Raw genomic sequence first — 22,354 nt, forward strand, 5'->3', positions numbered from 1 at the left:
TGTAAGTGTGCATACAATTTCTGCAGGCTTTTGGTTTTTTTTCCTTTCTTAAGGCTGAGGCTTTCTTTATCATCCTTGTCATCAGCCAGTGAGTATACACAGTGGTTTAGCAAGGGTGAGAGGCCCACCCTCCCCTCTGGTCCTCCGCTTCTTCCTTGCCCTCCCTACCATGTGCACACCCCTTCCCTTGTCCCATACCTCTTTAATTTGACTGGCGTGAGCAGCATCACCAACTTGCTGTCCGTGTTGGGTCAGCTCTCCCTCTGATATTACTTCCTAGGTGCGGGACTGAAGGGGGGGGGAAATGAGGCACATGTGCAGGAGTGGGAGGGAGTGATAAGGAGCAGGGGTAGAAGAGAAGAGGTGTGCTGGCATCCATAGCAGACTGCCTCCCCTTACTATGCCACTGAGTGTACATTAAGCTAGATGCTGTATGCATTGGCCAGTAGCGTAATGTGGGTGTACGGTCCAAGGTACCATATTCGGGGGGGGGGGGCACTGGCACCTCTCTTCCCCCTTGCATACCTCCTTAAACGTTTACCAGCGCAAGCATCATCATCCACTTGTTGCTTGCGCTGGCCTCGGCTCCCTTCGGACATCACTTCCTGGTCACAAGACCAGAAAGTGAAGTCAGAAGGAAGCCAAGGCTGGTAAGAGCAGCAGGTGCAAGATGCTGCCCGTGCTGGCTAACATTTCAAAAGGTATACAGGGGGGCAGGGGGCTCTCAAGTGGTAGAAAGAGTGTGTGTGTGTCAAGGGGGGGGCACTCATGCAGCAGGGAAGAGGGGATAGTGCACAGTGATGCAGGGCGCCACCACCCCGGGACTGCTTTCAACTCCTAACTCTTCTCAACTTGGGTTCTGCATCCCCAACCCTCTATGTCATGTCTGTCTGTCCAAGTTAGATTGTAAGCTCTTCCGAGCAGAGTCTGGCCATTTAATGTCAAAAAGTGCTGTGCATGCCCTTCAGTGTTATAGAAGTGTTAAATAGAAGTAGTAGATTGTGGGAGGCGAGTAAATAATTGACACCAGTGTACCTCAATATCACTTGCCTTGAACTACTACTGAAAAGGCAAGATGAAATATCATGAATTCCATTCCTTTATCACAGATTGTTACTCCAGGAACTCCATTAAGTTTAAGTTTTATTTATTTATATTTGATTAATTGCTTAATTAAAATTGTTTCTAAGCGAATTACAATATATAAAAGTGACATATAATTAAACATAATACTAAAATAAGAAATAACATATAAGATACTATAAAACTAGCAGTTTATACAATAAATACAATAAAAAAAAGGGAGGATTTACATAACAAATATATATAATGAGCTAATAAATTTATACAATGATGAAAAAGATATCAACGTAAAAAAGAAAGAATTAGGAAAAGAAGCATGGAAAAGAAGAAGAAAGGGAAAGAGGAAGAGCTCAAAAGTAATTTATAAGTTAAAGGCATCCTTGAATAAAAAGCATTTTAAATTATTTTTAAAATCGCTTAAGTTATTTTCATCTCTTAACTGTAATGGTAATGAATTCCAGAGTTGTGGTGCTGATACATTCTTACACCTTCTTTTCTCCCTTTCAGTATTTACAACTCCTGAATACCATGCCCTAGATCACAGTTCTTCAACCGCCGGTCCGCAGAAAATTTCTGCCGGTCCATGCAGGGCCGGCGAGATCAAGTCGGCAGTTAAATTTCCTGCCGACTGCGGTTCCTGCTCATTAATGTTCCTCCCAGCCTCAGGCGATTAAGATAGGCTGCCGACGTCGGGGCCTTCCTCTCTGAGTCTAGCCTGTTCGGAAACAGGAAACAAGCGGGACTCAAAGAGTGAAGGTCCCGACGTCGGCAGCCTGCCTTGATCGCCGCCCCTGCCGAGTTGCTGAAGAGGGCCGCGGAGAGAGCTGCAGATTCAGGTGCAGGTGGAGGGAGATGGTCAGCGTGTGCGAGCAAGATCCTGGGGAGCCTTCACAGTGGCTGTCTCCCCTCCCACCAGCTCTCCTACTTGCCAGGGCAGTGATTTACCGGCAAATTCCTGCAGGCAAGTACTGAGAGATGCTGGAAGGGGAGGAAGCCATTGTAGGATGCAGGGAAGCTGCTGGATAAAGGGAGAGCTGTTACTGGATTTGGAGAGAGTTAGAAGGAGAGATGCTGCTGGGAGGGGAGGAGGGAAAGGGATGGGAAGAGAAGAGAGTTGATGTTGGATAGAGGGAGGAGGGAAGGGAGAAGAAGGAGAGATGCTGCTGGAAGGGGAAGAGGGAAAGGGATGGGAAGAGAGTTAATGTTGGATAGAGGGAGGAGGGAAGGGAAAAGAAGGAGAGATGCTGCTGGAAGGGGAGGAGGGAAAGGGATGGGAAGAGAGTTAATGTTGGATAGAGGGAGGAGGGAAGGGAGGAGGAAAAAAAGGAAGGGAAGGGAAAAATAAAAAAGGAAGGAAACAGCTGGCAGGGAGATTACAGGAGGGGAAGGGGGTCAGGGTGGAATGGAGAGATCAGATGAGGGAAAGGGGAGAGAGAGGAATGAGAAAGTAGAGAGACATTGATGCTGGAAAGGGGGTCAGCAGAGAAATGAGAGAGGGATAAAGATGCTAGATCTGGTGTAGGAGAGATAAAAATGAAGAAGGCAGTGAAGCTGGAATGAATGATGTAAAAAGGAGAGAAGAGGAACAGGCTGGATGGACAGGGAAGAGGGGCATAGAAAGAAGTCAGATACATATGGAAGGGGGAGAGAGCAGACATTGGATGGAACGGGCAGATGATGGAAGGAAAAGAGTGAAAAGAAGATGAAAGCAGAAACCAGAGACAACAAAAGGTAGAAAAAAATAATTTTATTTCTATTTTGTCATTAGAATATATCAGATTTGAAATATATATCCTGCTAGAGACATAACTGGGGACTGCAGTATTCTGTTAGCATGATATTTCTATGTAGCATTCTATAATAACTTGGCTTGTTCAGTTTTCTTGATAGTAGCGGGGATATATGTGAAGGGGAGGGGAGACAGGGGTTTTGCTGGTCCGTGCTCTGTATATTTGTATTTATAAAATCACAATTGTTCAGAATATTGTTTCTTTTTATACTTTAATGAAATATGTACAATAGAAAATCATAATTGCGGCTTGTGCAGATGGGATCAGATGGTTTGCGGGGACCGAGCTCATGGAGATGGGGCGTAAACGGGGTTTTTAAATTTTAGTCCTAGTAGTTTGCCGGTCCACAAAATAATTCTTTTATTTCTGCCGGTCCACGGGTGTAAAAAGGTTGAAGAACACTGCCCTAGATCACTCCTCAATTATCAAGTCCCTCACAGGCACTACTTTAAGGCACGCCTCTGGGGTCAGATGCACAAAGCTCTGACCACAAGGTAGAAAATACTGTAGTGGGAGCGATTTTTATTTTACTGACTATGCTCAGCACAATAGCATGCAAATGATAAGCATGCTATTTGTGTGGCGCATTAAATGGGGAGGAACTGTGCCTGGCACTTGCTCAGAAGAGCAATCCTAGGCACAGCTCCTCCCTCCTATCAAGCTGCTCTCCCTGCTTTGATCAACTGAGCCACAGGTCTCCATGAGGCAGATGGCGGCTTCTTGGTTTTACCTGCCATTCAGCTGTTTGGGGCTTCTCCTGCCGGCTCAGTCGCAATCTACTGAGCCCGCAGGGGAAGCCCTGAGGCTGTCAATTGGTGGCTTTAGGGGAACCCTGCCGGTTCTGCTGATTGGCCGGCAGGGAGAGTAGAAAAAAAAGTGACCCCCCAAATAACACTTTGCTGGGCTGTGGGCCATTCCACCAACTTCCCCAAGCTGCAAGCCCCCCCCCCCCCCGATGCCGCGAACCCCCCACATCTCTGTCCTTTTTAAAAGAAAATCAGCATGACGGATGTCCACTCCCTCCTGCCATAGGTCTGTCCCCCTCTTCCCGAGCCAGCACCTGACCTCCCTATATCTTTTTGTTGAAAAGCTGGGCGGTAAGGATGCCTACTCCCTTCTGCAAACATTTGAGCACAGTATAAACAGAAAAATACTTTTTGTACTGTGCTCATGTTTGCATACATTTCTTAAGCCAGTTCGTTTAGCAAAACGAAGGTTTTTATGCCAGTGATGTTGGGGATTAGAGCTGCAATACAGTTCACTCAGAACCTGAGGCTTTTTCCTCCATTTAGTTTAAAGTGATTATGTAGTTTAGTGGGGCTGTGTGAATAGGTCACTTTGTATTTATCCACATTAAATTTCATTTGCCATTTGGATGCCCTGTCTTCCAAAGGTCTTTCTGTAACTTTGAACAGTCTGCATTTTTTTAACAACTTGGAATAGTTTTATGTCATCTGCAGACTTCATCACCTCACTTGTCCTCCCGATTTCCAGAACATTTATAAATAAGTTAAATAGCACCGGTCCCAGTACAGATCCCTGTGGCACTCCACTATTCACCCACCTCCACTAAGAAAAATGGCCATTTGGCCCTACTCTCTGTTTTCCATCCATTAATCAGTCTCCTATCCCATGGCTTTTTTTCCCATAATTTTTCTTGTTTAAAACAAAATAAAATACAGAATATGGAAAATCAATACAGAAAATCAATAACGAATGATAACAGGAAATTCCATCTAGCCCACATTGAGGGAAGTACATGCATCTAGAAGATAGGAAATAAACTTAAGGGAATAAAATAGGAAAAAAAATCCTATCTAATAATAGAGCATAATATTTCACTTTAACCTCCTACAATTCCAAAAAACAATCATTTCTGATGAACTTTCAGAAATTTCTCCAATTGTAATGTTTAAAAAAACACCAAAATCCTTACTTTGGAAACTAATTAAACATTTACAGGGAAATTTAAGAAAAAAATGTGGCTTCTAAGGCTATCGCTCTAGGCTTCAAAGCCAAAAAGGGGACAAACTTTGACCACCATTTACCTCAAAATGTGCCTTAAATAGAACATTCAAGGGTCTTATGGGACACTGCAAGGCCACCCACACATCACATATACACCCACAGTCTGAAAAAAAGAAGATAGAAAAAAAGTGGAGAAAAAGCCTCAGTTAAGCTTCATATGGCTAAAAAAACTCCACTTATGTGTCTTCACTATATCAAAAACAGTGGTGAAAAAATGAGGCACAGTAGCAGCCCCCCCCCAAAAAAAAAACACCTCACATCCAGCACGCCAAAAACTCACATACAAACATTGTGTGAAAAAAAGATTGCAGTCCAGAGGCACAGTCAGAAATATTGCAACCTGAGCAAGGAAAAAAGAAAAACTTAGCTGTCCACGAAGTCCCAGCTGTCTCCAATCAGGCTTATTCGCAAGCCCCACTACCCAGGCCTCGTGGATAAGCGTGGCCCTCGTGGGTGGGTTGCTTATCCACGAGGCCTGGGTAGTGGGGCTTGCGAATAAGCCTGATTGGAGACAGCTGGGACTTTGTGGATAGCTAAGTTTTTCTTTTTTCCTTGCTCAGGTTGCAATATTTCTGACTGTGCCTCTGCACTGCAATCTTTTTTCACACAATGCTTGTATGTGAGATTTTGGCATGCTGGATGTGAGGTGTTTTTTGGGGGGCTGCTACTGTGCATCAGTTTTTCACCACTGTTTTTGATATAGTGAAGACACATAAGTGGAATTTTTTTAGCCATATGAAGCTTAACTGACAAATGCTGGGTTGCATCAGAAGGAGCTTCATCAGCCGAAAGCCTGAAGTCATACTACCATTATACAGATCTCTGGTGAGACCTCACCTGGAGGACTGTGTCCAGTTTTGGAGGCCTCATTACCAAAAGGATGTGAAGAGAATGGAGTCGATCCAAAGAATGGCCACTAGGATGGTTTCAGGATTTAAAGACATCCCATACGAAGAATGCCTAACCAGACTGCGCTTATATTCTCTCGAGGAGCGCAGAGAAAGGGGGGACATGATAGAAACATTCAAATACATCACGGGTCACATTGAAGTGGAGGAAGAAATCTTTTTTCTGAAGGGTCCCACATCGACATGAGGGCATCTGTTAAAACCTAAGGGGGGGAAGATTCCATGGCGACACCAGGAAATACTTCTTCACCGAACGGCAAACTTATCTTATAGCTTTGCAGGTTCCGACATGCCACGTTTCGTTCCTGCTTCAGGGAACCAACAATGATTTACAAAAGATTTCTAATGACGGGCGTGATTGACTCAAAAGATAGAATATGTCTCACATATTTATCATAAAACAATTTGCAAAGCTTCCTCCTGATGTTACAGGAGGAAGGAGGAAGCTTTGCTCATGAGATATTTGAACGTCTCGATCATGTTCTCCCCAGTTATTGCCTCCATGATTCTGAGCATAAAATTTATCAACGTTGATACTGTACATTATAAATACTATTAAGAGTGATTTTCTTTCTGCACTTAAGATATTTTCTTTAATCACTCGATTTTTGAATGATTTAAGCTTATTGCCCCTATTTTGTGTGTACTATATATGGTTGGCATAGACTCAAAGAGGCAGATAAAGGCAAATGGCTCATCTAGTCTACCTATTTGCAGTATCCACTATCTCCTCCTCTCCATAAGAGATCCCACATGCTTGTCCCATGCTTTCTTGAATTCACACACAGTGTTTGTCTCCACTACCTCTACTGCAGCATTTAAGCATGGATGAATGGGGATGCACAGAGTGGTGGACTCAGCTCTGGCTATCTTTTTGGCAAATAAAGACCAGCATAATACATCTAATCTGTCCATCTTTTACTGTGTTACTGTGGATAGGCAGATACATTATTTGCTGTAATTTTCTACTTTTCTATGCATATTGTCATACTTTCATAAAAGTTTACTCAGAATAGAGAAAAAAATGACCTGCATCCTTTTGAAAATGCCATTCAGCACAGTTACTTACCGTAACAGGTGCTATCCAGGGACAGCAGGCAGATATTCTCACACATGGGTGATGTCATCCACGGAGCCCTGATGCGGACTGCTTCACAAACAGACTTGCTTGAAGAACTTTTAGAAAGTTTGCGACTGCCGCTCTGTGCATGTGCGAGTGCCTTCCCGCCCAACGTAGGAAGCGCATCTTCTCAGTGTCTCCTCAGTTCAGACAGCTAGCTAAGAAGCCAACCAGGGGAGGTGGGTGGGTTGTGATAATATCTGCCTGCTGTCCCTGGATAACACTTGTTACGGTAACTGTGCTTTATCCCAGGACAAGCAGGCAGCATATTCTCACATATGGGTGACCTCCAAGTTAACCAGAATGGGATGGTGGGAGTGTTGGCAATTCAGGAGAATAAATTTTGTAATACTGCCTGGCCAAAGTGGCCATCCCGTCTGGAAAAAGAATCCAGACAATAATGAGAGGTGAACGAGGACCAAGTGGCAGCTTTGCAGATTTCCTCAATAGGAGTAGATCTAAGGAAAGCTACAGATGCCGCCATGGCTCTAACTTTTTGGGCTGTGACTCAACCCTCAAGATGCAGTCCAGCCTGCGCATAGCAGAAAGAGATTCAAAACTAGTTGCAGATGGTTCTCTTGGAAACTGAATGTCCCAACTTGTTTGGATCGAAGGAGACAAAAAGTGGAGGAGAAGATCTGTGTGGCTTAGTCCTTTGTAAGTAGAAAGCCAAAGCACGCTTGCAGTCCAGAGTATGAAGAGCTGTTTCTCCAGGGTGAGAATGAGGCTTTGGAAAAAACCACTGGAAGTATAATGGATTGATTGGGATGAAATTCTGAAACAACTTTTGGTAAGAATTTAGGATGAGTACGGAGGACCACCTTGTCGTGATGGAATACTGTGAAAGGTGGGTCCGCTACTAAAGCTTGTAGCTCACTGACTCTGCGAGCAGACATGAGAGCAATGAGAAAGACCACTTTCCAAGTGAGATATTTCAGATGAACCGAAGAAATTGGTTCAAATGGAGGCCTCATCAACTTAGCAAGAACAACAGAATGTTGGGTATTATTAAGAAGGGTATTACAACCAGAACGAAGGAAGTCATCATGTCGCTGTACCGCGCGATGGTGCACCCGCATCTGGAATACTGTGTCCAATATTGGTCGCTGTACCTAAAGAAGGACATGGAAATGCTTGAGAGGGTTCAGAGAAAAGCGACAAGAATGATAAAAGGTATGGAAAACCTTTCATATGCAGACAGACTGGAAAGGCTGGGGTTCTTCACCCTAGAGAAGTGGAGACTCAGAGGAGACATGATAGAGACTTACAAGATCATGAAGGGCATAGAAAAGGTGGAAAGATTCTTCAGCCTATTGGGAACTACAAGAACAAGGAGGCACTCGGAAAAATTGAAAGGGGACAGGTTTAGAACCAATGCTAGGAAATTCTTCACTCAGAGGGTGGTGGTCACCTGGAATGCGCTTCCGGACGATGTAATAGGACAGAGTACATTAAGAGGATTCAAAGAGGGATTGGACAAGTTCCTAAAGGATACGGGGATTGAGGGATATAGATAGAGACAGAGATAGGATGATGAAAGGGTATTGAAAGGTTTTAGACAAAGGATCACTTACAGGTCATGGACCTGATGGGCCGCCGCGTAAGCGGACTGCTGGGCGCGATGGACCCCTGGTCTGACCCAGCAGAGGCAACTTCTTATGTTCTTAATGTTGAGATCCTTACTCATTTGATATAAGAATTTAGTAAAGGACACTGAATCAGAAAAGGAGTGACCTTGTTGAGGTGAAGGTAAACGAGAACAGAGAAAGAAGGTGAAACCTCTCTGGAGTATTGGTACCACAGGTCTGAATCCATAGGTAGAGATGAAGATGAAAACCCACTTCTAGAACGAGTGGGAGACACAGAACATTTTTGTTTTGAAGAACCAACTGGTGAAGAAAACCTCGCATGAGAAGAACTCGACTGGCAAGAATGCTGAGGCTCCACAATAGGTTGCCTGGATAAAGGAGTTGGAGATTTCAAAGAGTCTTGATGCCTCGATAAACAAGGTCTGTCTCATGAAGAAGACCGGGGCGTCGATGAATGCCTCGACAAATGATGTGAAGAGGAACTATGTTTCGAATCACGGGCCCATGATCGAGTCAAATCCAGCCTCGATGAAGAATGTCGAGGAGTCCTCGCCCTGTGCCTTGAAGAAGGCAATGCCTTATGTGTAGAGGTAGGACTGTAGGTTGGAGATCGAAGTCAAGACACTGATAAGAACTCAGCTCCTTGTACAGATGTATCTCGAGGCACCTTCAAGGACTCAACTCCTTGCCCAGAATGTATAGATTTATCTCGAGGCACTCTCAAGGACTCGACTCCTTGTATTACTGCTGAGTGCTCAGGCTGGACAGCAGGAAGCAGGGTCGAGACAGGAGTCAATTTGGCAAGCATATTACCAAACTCCTGATGCAGAATAGTTTCCAACATATTCTGCAAAGCTGGCACTGAGACCACTGGAGCTTGTACAGTTGGTGTGTCTATGGACTCTGAAGAAGACGACCTTGAGGAAGAGTGTTGTTTTGACTTTGAGACACGTTTCCTGGGAAGTCTCGAAGTGACCAGGTCCACCAAGGTCGCTGTTGAAATGGCTTGTGACTCCATCAGGTAAGCTTGGGTATCTTGTCTGATGGAGACACAGAGGATAACGGCCCCTCTGGAGAGGATTTAGCTGACTTCCCCAAGGATGAGGACTTCCCCATTGAGGAAGGCTTTAGCGAGGTCGAGGTTGAAGCTTTGGGCCCCACAGAAGGCTTCAACGGAGTCGAAGTCAAGGCCACAATCGGGGTCGAGGCTTTAGTTGAAGAAAGATCCATTCCTCTGAAGATTTTTTCAATCTGAACTCAACGATGTTTAAGAGCTCGATTTTGAAGTGTAGTACAGCAGGCGCACGACTCCGGATGATGATCAGGTCCTAAACACTGCACACACCATTTATGTGGGTCAGTAAGGGAGATCGCGCGTTGACACCGGTTACACTTCTTAAATCTTGTGACCAGCTGGGACATGGAATGAAACACGGCCGCAGCTAAATTGAAGCACGCAGTCTGAGGCCGCAGACCAGACCCCGCCATGACATGACTGAAAAAATGAAACAAAGACTTAAAAAAAAAAACCCACGCATAACACAGCGACCCTGTAAAGAAAAAGAAAATACAGGAGCCGCGGTGAGAGAAGACACGAGTAAAACTAACTCTCGCGCAGAGCCTTGAAACGAGGGCTTCTCAGCTTCTTGGAAAACTTAGAACTGAGGAGACGCATGTCCTATGTTGGGCGGAAAGGCACTCACCCATACACGGTGCGATAGTCGTGAACGTTCTAAAAGTTCTTCAAGCAAGTCTGCTTGTGAAGCTGTCTGCATCGGGGCTCCGTGGATGAAGTCACCCATATGTGAGAATATGCTGTCTGCTTGTCCTAGGATAATTACTAAACTGCTACTAATATACTTCTTTTGTAAACAGTATTGCAGCTGTTCACAGTAATGTTTAATTAGAGTACCTGTGAATACCTCCATTTATGGCACTTGATGCTTGCTGGATGAGGAAGGTTTGGCAAGAGCATTTCCAGCTGATGCAGGATCATTTTTTGTACTTCTTTTTTGTCACTTTCCAAATATTGAGTTCCAAATTGCACACCAGTGTGAACCACAATAGAAGGCCCAACTACCGAAGACTCTGCAAAGCATGAGGGAGAAGAAAAGACTATTTAGCTATGAAATACTTTGACAAAAGTAGTAAATTCTGTTTTTCGCAAGGTTTTCTTTAGTTTAAATGACTGGAGACAAGATAGCTATTTGCATTCAATCAAGGAAAATCTCTGGAAATTGTAAATTACAGGAAACCTCTAGAGATACAGGGGGTAATTCTATGACATGGGCACTAACATTTTCTCATCGATTATCCACATAAAATGTTTAAAATAATATTTGCGTGTGTATATGCATGGAAATATGCATACAACTGCCAAAATTCTGCCTAAGCCCTATTCAGTAAATATCCACTTAACTTATATAGCACATATTTGCAAGGAGAGCATAAACAAGGGCAGGAATGGGCAGGACTTACATACTTAGGGAGTCTTTTACTAAGGCGCGCTAAATTGGTTAGTGCACCTTAGTAAAAGACTCCTTTATTGAATTCTATAAATTGTATGTATATCTCCAGTAGTTATGTACTAAAACCTAATACCAGAGGTGCTGATGCCTAACTTTTAAATACATATTTAAGTGGATATGCTAGTATTCTATAAAGGAAAATAGCCAGAATAGGTGATTAAATAAGTCCCAGTTACGGAATAGTCCACATAAGGTCTTTAAGTAGTCAACATGAGTCTTTCAGTTCAGTACATTTTTTTATATTTATTGGATATTCTGCCTTATATGTTACATATATTATTATTATAAAAACTTGAAATATCAAGGCAGATTACAACATCAATTAAAAACAAATCACAATATACAGTATATATGTCAATATTCAAAAGCAAATAAGCGCTGCTGCCTGGGGTTATCTGGCAGTTTTCAGCAGCATGCAAGTCATTGCTCTACCCTGGCATTACTTGGATAGTGCTGAGGTAGTGCATGAATGGAGCATGAGTGGCGGTGGCAGATAACAGTGATATTCATAGTGCTAACTGTATGACTCTCCAGATAAAGTTAGGCCAGAAGAATAGTTGTTAATGATTTGAATATTGTGTCATCTTTAATGTTATTCAAGGCTGACTGCAATCCAGATACTGGTGCTAAATCTATATTTTGTGACTAGCATGGCTGGTATTTAGGAGGGGAAGGAGGAAAAAGACACTCAACCCCAACCCCTGCCAACCAGCAGAATTGAACAGGAGCGCATATTTGTGGCTACAGAAGACACAGACCCACCAGGCTCCACTAGGGAAAGGCCATGGACTAAACCACTAGGAGGAACACTGTTCAAGTGATTCAAACTTAGGGCTCCAATCCATGGGCCTTCTTTGAACAATCTTGCTGCACCAGTCTACCTGCACCATCTGCTAGAGGCGGTCAAATACTGACAATTCCTGGATTGTACCACACCTGATACTGGTGATGTCAGTAAACTGTATTTCTCTGTCTCTTTCTACTGGGTTTAGGGCTTTACCCATTAGTTTGTATTGATCTAGCAAGATGATGAGAAAATAAAATAAAAATTACCAAATGTATATACTTGTTGCAGACCTAGAAACCTGCAACAAGCATTATGCCAGCTGTGGAAACCCTGAGAGAACATGATCTCATAGTAGTTGCTGGTACCACCCAGAAAGTCTTCAATCATGTTCTAAAATGAAGATAGCTGCTCTCCTTTATAAGCTCACAAAAAAAATCGAATCTACACTGACAAAGACACAGTGAGCCTGGCAGGAAGCAGGTATCTTTCTCTTTAAGGCCCCACTCCTTCCCTAAGAACAGCCATACTAGGACCCAGTATGCTATTTCCAACAGTGGCCAACCCAGGTCCCAAGCACCTAGCTATATCCCAAGTAGCAAACAGATTCTATGGTGCTTATTAATAATAATAATAATAATAATAATAATAACAGCTTATATACCGCAATACCATGAAGTTTTATTAGAGAATGACACGGGGAAAAAATCTGTCCCCGTCACTGCATCGTCCCCATCCCACCATCCTCTGCAACGCCCCGTCACCGCCGTTCCCTTCACCGCCCCTTCACCGCCACCGCCACCCCTTTCACCACCCCGTCACTGCCATTGCCATCCCATTCACCGCCCCGTCCCCGTCCCCGCAGCATCCATATAAGTATCAGTACTGCGAAACACCATGAAGACAGAAGAGAGTCCTGCCACTACTACTATTGCACTGAGAATCTGTTTCAGTGCCTCTGCCCTGTAGTAAAAACAGAATATAAAATAAATCAATTGACTTGTCCTCCCTTGCAATGACGTGTCCCCCATGTTCACCTATAGCTCGTATCAGGACAATTGGGCACACTAAAAATGCCCACCTGAGCACATAGTCATGCAGATGCTGCAGTACAATGAGCAACAGGAGGATCTGGAACGTGAGCACAGGCAGGCAATGATACAAAAACAGAAGACACCCGACCGATTGCAGCGTTCCGCCATCTCCCTCCCTCCACCTCACCTTAGATGTAGACTGGCACACATCGCTAGGATTCTGCTCCCCTCCCCCATTTCCTTGAAATTCTGCCTATGAAATGTAGCCTTTGCCCCTATCTCAGATTATCCATGCAGAAATTTGCCTGAATCAAGTGCCAAGAGAAAGTACAAAACTGGCCAGAATAAAACAGATTAAGACATGTAGTAGATAGGCCAGGTAGCAAGTTGCCTGACACGAGTGTAAGGATGATTTGGCTATGACCACCACCTAATGGCAAAAGGAGTAAGGATCAGCCTTTAGCTGCAGTGGTAACAGAAAACCAGGCAAAGGGTGGCCACGTAGTCTGCTGCTACCAACTGTTATAACAGAAAGGAAAACAAACGTCCTGGTCTCTTGAAAGATAATATGAAGGCTCATTTTCAAAGCACAGAAACCTATGCCTGGCCACATAAGGATTAGGCTAGTGAGTGGTAGGGAGGCATATTACCAAAAGACAGAGTGGGGGTCAAGTACACCACCTGCACAATAATATTTAATTGAACCCGATATACCACACAATCCAAACCAGATCAAGGTGGTTTGCAGAGCCAAAACAAATTGACAAGGCAACGCTCCCTGTCTGAAAGAAAAGCAGTTTTGTACAATATGAGCAGTCCTACTGCATTGCTGGATATGGACCATCCACACCTCCTCTGAAGAGAATGAGTTCCAAAAGGCTGTTCTGCACTGTAGGCCCAACTCACTTGTTACTCATCAGGAGCACCTCCAGCTCCCTCCACCTCACCTTAGTTTGCAGGCTTTCTTTTTCGGCGACCGGTACGCTTTCAAAGAGCCGCACATGCGCGGCTGCTCGAGTTCAATCTTCTCCTCTGCTGCAACTTCCTGTTTCCTGTTGCGTCAGAGGAGAAGATTGAACTTGGAGCAGCCGCATGTGCCGGTTGCTGAAAAAGAAAGCCTGCAAACTAAGGTGAGGTGGAGGGAGGGAGGGAGCTGGCTAAACGCTACGATTGATCGATCGGGCGGGAGGGTGGGGGCTGCGGGGACCTCGCGATCCTTGATGCCTCACTGCGGTGACAAGACCATTCACTGCTCCACGGGGCAGTGAATGGCCTTGTCCCCGTCCCCGCAGTGACTGCTATTTTTCTTTCCCTGTTTTGGCGGGTTACCCGCGGCTAGCCGCGGTTAACCGCCACCGTGTCATTCTGTAGTGCTTATCCTAGGAATAAGCCGTGGATTTCCCCAAGCCATCTCAATAATGGCCTAAGGACTTCTCGTTTAGGAAATTATCCAAACCTTTTTAAAACCCCGCTAAGCTAATTGATTTCACCACATTCTCTGGCAACAAATTCCAGAGTTTAATTACACATTGTGTGAAGAAATATTTTGTCCACTTTGTTTTAAATCTACTACTTAGTAGCTTCATTGCATGTTCCCTAGTCCTAGTATTTTTGGAAAGACTGAACAAGTGATTCACATCTACCCTTTCTACTCCATTCATTATTTTATAGACCTTATCATATCACCCTGAGACATCTCTTCTCCAAGCTGAAGAGCCCTAGCCGCTTTAGCCTTTCCTCATAGGGAAGTCATCCCATCCCTTTTATTATTTTTGTTGCCCTTCTCTTACCTTTTCTAATTCCGCTGTATCTTTTTTGAGATATGGCGACCAAAACTGCACAGAGTGATAAAAGGGCATTATAACATTTTCATCTTTGTTTTCCATTCCTTTCATGATAGTTCCTAAGATTCTATTTGCTTTCTTAGCAGCCGCCACACATTGAGCTGAGGGTTTCAACATATCCTCAACAATGATACCTAGATCCTTTTCCTGGGCAGGGATTCCTAACACAGAACCCAGCATCACATAGCTATAGTTTGGGTTCCTCTTTCCCATATGCATCACTTTGCATTTGCTCACATTACACATCATCTGCCATTTTGACGCCCAGACTTCCAGTCTCACAAGGTTCTCTTGCAATTTTCCACAATCCTCTTGTGATTTAATAACTTTGTGTCATCAACAAATTTAATTATCTCACTAGTTATTCCTATCTCTAGATCACTGATAAATGTTAAAAAGCAGCGGTCCCAGCACAGACCCCTGGGGACGCCCACTATTTACGCTTCTCCATTGAGACTATTGACCATTTAAACCTACTCTCTGTTTTCTGTCTTTCAACCAGCGGGTATGCATTCTTTCATTCACATCTTTGATGGGTGGGAGAGTGTGTGGGGAATCATGCTTACATCCCTCTAATGATCATCTGACATTAAATGTTATCTCCTGTAGAATAATCTAAATGCATGTTTATTTCAAAATGGCAATACTCAATTAAAAAGTATCTTTCATGATTCATGCTATTATTACTCCATTTAAAGGAAATAATGGGAACACTGACCTATATTACGCTTCTTATTATCGATGGAGATGTAACATATGCAGGAATTATTGGGGATGTACTTAGCTGCCCATGAGACATCGATCTGTGTGCCACTTTCATAAAAGAGTCCCAGAGCGTAGCGAGAAGAGTAGGTCACAGCTTCCAATTGCTGCTTTTGACTTTTCTTAATTACTGTGAAGAAAAGATAAAAGACAATCACTGATTCTCTTTGTGAAACATGAGGAATTGAACAGCTAACCTGATTTTTTCTGCTCTAGAACACAAAACTGATTCCACATCAACATACACTCTAGTAGCAGTCTCTTCCTACCATGGTAGTGGCTGTGTTAAGTTTTAAATTTCATTAGCAAAATATTTCAATGAATGAAGTATCCTTTTTTTAATGTAAAAACAAATTTAAGCCCACCAAAAATATTGGGACGTATCAAAGCAATCCCAAATCTCAGGGGCGGGGGGGGGGCAATGAGCCCGCCGCCAGAACAGAAGGGCCAAATGTCGCAACACCCATAGCTGCCACATCAAGCCAGTAAAACCCGGAAAAACAATATGAAGGGAAACCCACATGGCCGCCCGACAAATCTCCTCAGGCGAGACCACATGGGAGTCAGCCCACGAGGAAGCCCTTCCTCCGGGAGAGTGAGCCCTCACGCCAAGGGGAGGCTGCTTCCCTGCCGCCACATGGGCCGCGGAAATGCCCGCATGCAACCAACGCAAGAAGGTAGCCTCGGAAGCAGGCCAACTCTGGTACTGATGGACTTACACCCCCAGTGAGCGTAGATGGACAGCTGCCACCACCACCACCATGACTGTGGTGAATGATCTGGGTGCCGACACCAACCCGACAGACAACGCTGCGACCTGGAAGTGCCTTCTGAGAACATGCAACCTCAGGAACCTCTGATGATCTGGAAAAAAAACAAAACAAAAAATTGAGATGTGGAGGTACACTTTCAAGAAGTCCAAGGAAGCCAAAAACTCCCCGGACACAACTGCTACCACCACTGATTGCACTGTTTCCAGTCAGAAACGTGGAACTCATAGGACGGCGTTCACTGCCTTCAGATCCATAATTGGTCAGCAATCTTCAGAGTTCTTTCATTAGCATGATGAAGTAAATGGCGTATCTTCCGGTGCCCCAGTTTCCCTTTGGGACAGGCTCTATAGCTGCCTGATCCAGCAACCTGTACGCCGTGGCTTGCACCTGGCTGGCTCTGTCCGGAATTCCCACAGGAGGGGACAAGAATAATTCCAGCAGAGGCCGGAAAAACTGTAGTCAAAGACCATTTCTGAGCACAAAGAGGACTCACTGGGCCGAGATTACCATTTGCCATTCCGGAAGGAAGGCCGAAAGCCGCTCCCCAAATTGGGGGGGGGGGAGGGGGTCCTGCCAGAGACCTGGCAGCATATTTTTCTCTAGGAAGGGGCAGAAGGTCAGGAGTTGAAAAACTGTGGACGCGCCGCACCTCCAAAGCCAGGACTGGAGAGAGCTCCAAAACACTGCCCCGCCGCCGGGGGACCGGTGAACTCTGGCAGGGACGAAAACCCAGCCGACCCACACCCCTGGTCGGACGAGGTCTAGAGCCTGGGAGCACCTCAGGCTACAGACCTGAACACTGGCCATAGGTCATCCAAACCTTGGCTAAACAGGAGCAAACACGTAAAAGGAACCTGCTCACTGAGCCTTTAGCTAAAGTAGCACCCAACCACTGGTGAATCCAAGTCATTCGCCAAGTGGAGCCTGAAGAAGCTCCAAGCTTAGTTCAAGATGCTACAGAGTGCTTCGGGCAAAAAAATTCAGACATTCTCAGGCCACACAGAAGTGGCCGCCGCAGCTCACCCTCCCGCTGTAGCGGAAACAGAACAACGATGGAGATCAAAATGCAATTGTCAGTCCTGAACATCCTGCAGGACAATCCCTCCATCTGAGGAAAAGGAGTAGCTGTAAAAGTTTCTTTGCTACTCCAATAGCTTTGTTGTGTTTTGTAGAGAAACATTCTACCCAACCTGAGAACAAACACACTAAGCAGTGATCATATCCTTGACATTTTGATGAAATCCATTTGTAAATTTAGAAAGGGTCCTAATGATGCTGGCTTACTACCTTGTTTTAGACCTAATAAAGCATAAAAGCTACAACACAAAGAACAACACTATCAAGTTTTCATAAAGCCCCTTATCTAGGATTCTGTTAAGTTAGAATATCACTAAAGTTTAAGCTTTATTTCTGTATTTTCTTATGCTTCAACTTCAATCCATCTCCTCGACTGACAGTCCAAGAATCACTTATTGTAGGTAACCTGGCTCTTTTGCAATGAGATGTGTGTCCAAGTTGGCTCTTTTGCAATGATTTTGTAGGCATACCACACATGTTATTTTGTTGGCACAAACCATAAAGGAAATCCAATGAAGACTGCAGTACAGGAACAACAAACACGAAACAAGGAAAAACTGCAGGCAATATATACAGAATGCAGGCAGAGTTTACTATATCAAATATTAAATGCGATCAATAATACCACCTTTTTACAAACCAAGGGACCCGACAAGGTCCGTGTTTCGGTAAACACGCCTTCCTCAGGGTCCATGGTTGATAAGGTTTTGAATCAAACCGCAATTTAAATTGATAATGAACAAAAGCCTATGCAATAATCAAATGAACACGAGCTGAAGGTTCCAGCACAGAATGGATATCGAAGCAAAACCACACCACACGTTATTTTGTTGGCACACCACACATGTATGACATACTTCTGCAGGTTAGGAAACTTGGAATTTATCCATGTTACTCCACATTGCTTTACCATACTTTGTTTTCCCACATAGCATTGCCCATGATATGCAGAAGCAAACTGTGGTAATAAATGATCAGGAACTGCTACTTTTCCTTCTGCTGTGATCCAGACCCTATCTGCATTTTTCTGACAACCAGCTTTTGCCATTTAGCTATCTCTATTTTTTATGCCTGGCTATGCAGATAAAGTATTTCCTGCTTCTCTAACAGCTCAGTGGTAATGCAACAGCTTGTTGTACTGATTTAGGGCTAGATGCACTAAAGTCAGCAATCTTCTCTAAAACTTATTTTCACAGCTTTAGCAACGATTGCTGTTGCTGACCCAATGCACAAAATGGCCCACCTTGCGTTTTTCCCCTCGATCACCCATTTAACCAATCCGGCCATGCAAATTAGCAAAAAACCCATGCAAAATAGCCGCGTGATTGATGTACTAACATCGCTAGGCTATTCCAAATGGAGTTTTAGCGATCGTAAAAACCAACAAGTCTGCCTGGATTTTTTTTTCAATGGCACAGATATTTTGTGTGTGTTACATATGCAAACTATCTGTCCCATTGAAAGAAAAAGAAAAATAGTTCCCCACCACCAATGCGGCTCTCCCCAATGACCCTGGACAAGCACAGCCGCCCCCAAGCCAGGCACCCCCGAACCCAAAATATAATGCACCAGGGAGGGGAAGAGCCAGCATTGTAGACTTGGCGGCCTCGGAGAAGGAGGGACTGAGCACCTCGCCTACTCCCAACTTAAAAGGTATGGGAGGGGGTGTTTGAGAGGGGGTCCTTCAGTGACAGGAGGGAGTGGGCATCTCTCCTGCCTTTTTTTTCTGGGCTAGGGTAGGGAGTGGTTGGGGGGGCGATTAGCACCAGAGGTCCAGTACGCATCCCCCTGCTGTTTTGCTGCGGGAGAAGAGGGGGGGTCAGTTGAGGTGGCAAGAGGGAGTGGGCACCCTCCTGCCATTTTGGGGGGGCAGGGGGGGCGGTGGCTCAGGGGGCCTGGCGTAGGCGGGGATTGCTTTTTTCTTTTTCATGGGACAGATTGTGCATGTGTAACACACATACAACATCTATGTCATTAAAAAAAAAAGCCCTTAACAGCAGTGACAGGAGGCTGCTTCCCCTGTCACTGCTGTTAGGGCTCTGCACATGTGTCAATCGCTCACTGAGCAATTGATCGGAGGCATTTGCATGCAAATCATTTGCATGTAAACTTGACAGCGCATCAATCGCTGTTAGAGAATCGGCCAACAGTGATCGAGTCGGTATCTTTACTGCATCTAGCCTTAATATTTATTAGGGGTTTCAATACTGCTGTTTTGCTGCACTATCTGCTAAGTCATTCCCCTTGCTTACATGATCCCTTATGGTAGAATGACCTGAACACTTAATAATAGCCACCTTTGAAGGCAAAGTGATTGCATACAAAAGGTCTAAAATATATTCTCTGTTTGAAATTGGGTAGCTTTGGAAGGTTAGAGGTTACTTAACCTCTGAGAAACTAAAGTCATGACAGATACCATGAGCATATCTAGAATCAGTAAAAATATTTGCTGTGATTTCCTCAGCTAAGTAACAAGCTCTGATTAAAGCTACAAGTTCTGCAATTTGATCTTGTTCATGACAAAATAAAGTAAATGGAATATCATATGCTTGGAAACATAATACAGGAGCAGCAGAAAGAGATTATTTTAACTGAACAAATGCTTCTTCTGTTGGTCCCCAAGGTAATGGCTTTCTAACCTTATCCTATGTCAACTTCTGCAGCAGCCTAGCCATAGTTGTAACATTTATTACCCACTGTCTATGGTAATTAACCATCCCCAGAAACTTTCTCACTGGGATTTTCTTTCTGAATCTACTAAAGTGGTAGCAATTTATTTATTTTGCATGTTAAATTATTTTCAGAATCTAAAGCATAAATTCTCATAATAGGTACTGACTCTCCCTCTTTTTTTACTTTCTAGTCAATCTGAAACATCTTCTCCTTCTTGCACTGACATTACTTTAACATTTGGTCCTGCTCTTTGAGCATCTGGACATTCCATCTTCCAAAGCCCATGCTTTCCATAAACAAAGTACGGCCCTTCATCCTGTAATCTGCAACCACTGTTTACTTTTCCACCAAACCCTCTTCTTTGGGCTTTGCTCCTCATCACTCCTTGCCTGCCTATACTTTCTAAAGATTTCACTTGCAAAGTCAGTAATTTGTCCTTCTTGCTTTTTTCCTTTTAAGCTATCATGTTGTGGCAGTGATTGGCATACAGTAGAATATCAGCCTTATCTTTAGTCTGCAAGTCCACACAAATTGCTTTCAATAATTTCTGTACTTCTGGTTCCATTGCATTTTCTACTGTGTTTGTAATACCAGAATACTGTTTAAAACCCTTTGCTTAAGCTTCTCCTGCTCTGTTTACATGCATGAATAAATGACCAATTAGGTTTATGTGGGAAAGTCTCTTTAATAGCATCTAACAATCTAGTTTATCCCCATTATAAATGGTTTTGTGAGCTGGATCAATTGGATCAAAAGGTTTTGGTCTATGTTTTGTTCCTACTAATGGCCAATTTGCTTTTTGCAATAAAGCACAGTTACTTACCGTAACAGGTGTTATCAAGGGACAGCAAGCAGATATTCTCACGTATGGGTGACGTCACTGACGGAGCCCCGATACGGACCACTTTAAAAGTGCATCACCACTTTAAGTCTTTGGAACGTTCGTGATGACGAGGCACTCACCGAGATGGGAGCAGAGCGTTTTCTGGGCTTTTTCGAGGTAGGCAGAACTTGGCTCATTGCTGCTTTGAGCTGAGGCCCAGATGGGGTGGGGGAAGGCATCTTAGCTGGCTTACCCACAGAAAGCTGCGACACCGGCGATGGTTTTGTCGGTGTCGAGTCTCCCTCCATTGTGACGCCGAAGAATAATTTCTGCTGGATCAAGCGATTCTTAAAGGTTCTCTTTTAAAGTGAAGAACAGCGGGAGCAAGTTTCCAGACGGTGCTCAGGCCCCAATCACTGGAGGCAGCAGCGATGCGGGTCAGTTACTGAAATGGGCCAAGCACAGCGACCGCCCTTTCTAAAACCTGTCTGCGGGCAGGACATCGACAGAAAAACGGCCCCGGCTAGGTCAAAATCGGAGGCCAAGGTTGTCGAACAGACCCCGCCGGGTCGAACCCGCAAGAGGGAAAAAATGAAAGTTTTAATTTTTTTTTTTTTAAACTCGATTTAATAAGAAAAACAGAAAACAAAAATACAGATATGACTAAAAAGTCAAATTGCTGTGAGAGCAGGAAGGCAGCGAAAAGAAATGTTTCATCAGCCGTTGGAAGACATGTCTTCTTAGCTCCACGGAAACTAAGAAACTGAGGGACTGCGTGCCTACATTGGGCGGGAAGGCACTTGAGCATCCGCGGGGGCGGGCTATTGCAAACTTTCCAAAGACTTAAAGTGGCGATGCACTTTTAAAGTGGTCCATACCGGGGCTCTGTCAGTGACGTCACCCATACATGAGAATATGCTGCCTGCTTATTCTGGGATAATAATCTATATTGATCCTCAGACAGGACTATTCTCAACAACTGTTCTAAATCTTGGCATGCTGGGTTGTATACATCAATTATAGCTTTAAGTTCTTTTTTTAAACTTAATAGGATTAGTTTTAGGGTCTGGGATATCCTTACGAATGGCAAGTAATTCCTGCCTGCTCCAGGGTGCATAAACCACTCTTGTGCCATCAGTAGTCATTACTTCCTTAAGGGGATTCATCTGGACAGGACTCCCAGTGTTATTCTCTTCTTCACTTTCCTGTTTAACTTTACTTTGTGTATCATATGGGTGCCAATGCACTAAATGACAACTCCCTACCCTGAAGCAATGTCCCCAACAGGCATACTGTCATAGGGCAGAGGCCTACTTGAGTTACTAGGCTCTTTCCTGCTTATGTTCCTTCAGCTCTTTCTTGTGTAGGGGCGGATGGCAGCACATGAGCTTTGGGTGGCTGTAAAACAGCTTCAGTTTGGGGCTGTGCTCCTCCGACCAGCACAAGAAGAGGAGATGCCGGAAGGTTGGTGAGGGGGGGGAGACGGGGGGGGGATACCACAGGATGATTTCTTAGAGTGCCAGAAATTGGTCCTTGCC

General features: G+C 44.3%; 1 protein-coding gene across 3 annotated transcripts in view; it reads right to left on the bottom strand.

Annotated features, from left to right (window-relative positions):
• Window positions 1–22,354, bottom strand: part of RNLS (renalase, FAD dependent amine oxidase) — a 114,032-nt gene that overhangs the window by 23,246 nt on the left and 68,432 nt on the right. For 2 of the 3 annotated variants that reach the window (XM_033940225.1, XM_033940227.1), the window contains exons 5-6: window positions 15,427–15,600; window positions 10,431–10,606 (exon numbers count right to left, since the gene is read on the bottom strand). In XM_033940225.1, coding sequence (XP_033796116.1) covers window positions 10,431–10,606; window positions 15,427–15,600 — 350 coding nt within the window. The remainder of the gene's footprint in view (window positions 1–10,430; window positions 10,607–15,426; window positions 15,601–22,354) is intronic. The other variant, XM_033940226.1, reaches the window with a different exon arrangement.

This window comes from Geotrypetes seraphini, chromosome 4 (assembly GCF_902459505.1).
Source record: "Geotrypetes seraphini chromosome 4, aGeoSer1.1, whole genome shotgun sequence".
Taxonomy (NCBI): domain Eukaryota; kingdom Metazoa; phylum Chordata; class Amphibia; order Gymnophiona; family Dermophiidae; genus Geotrypetes; species Geotrypetes seraphini.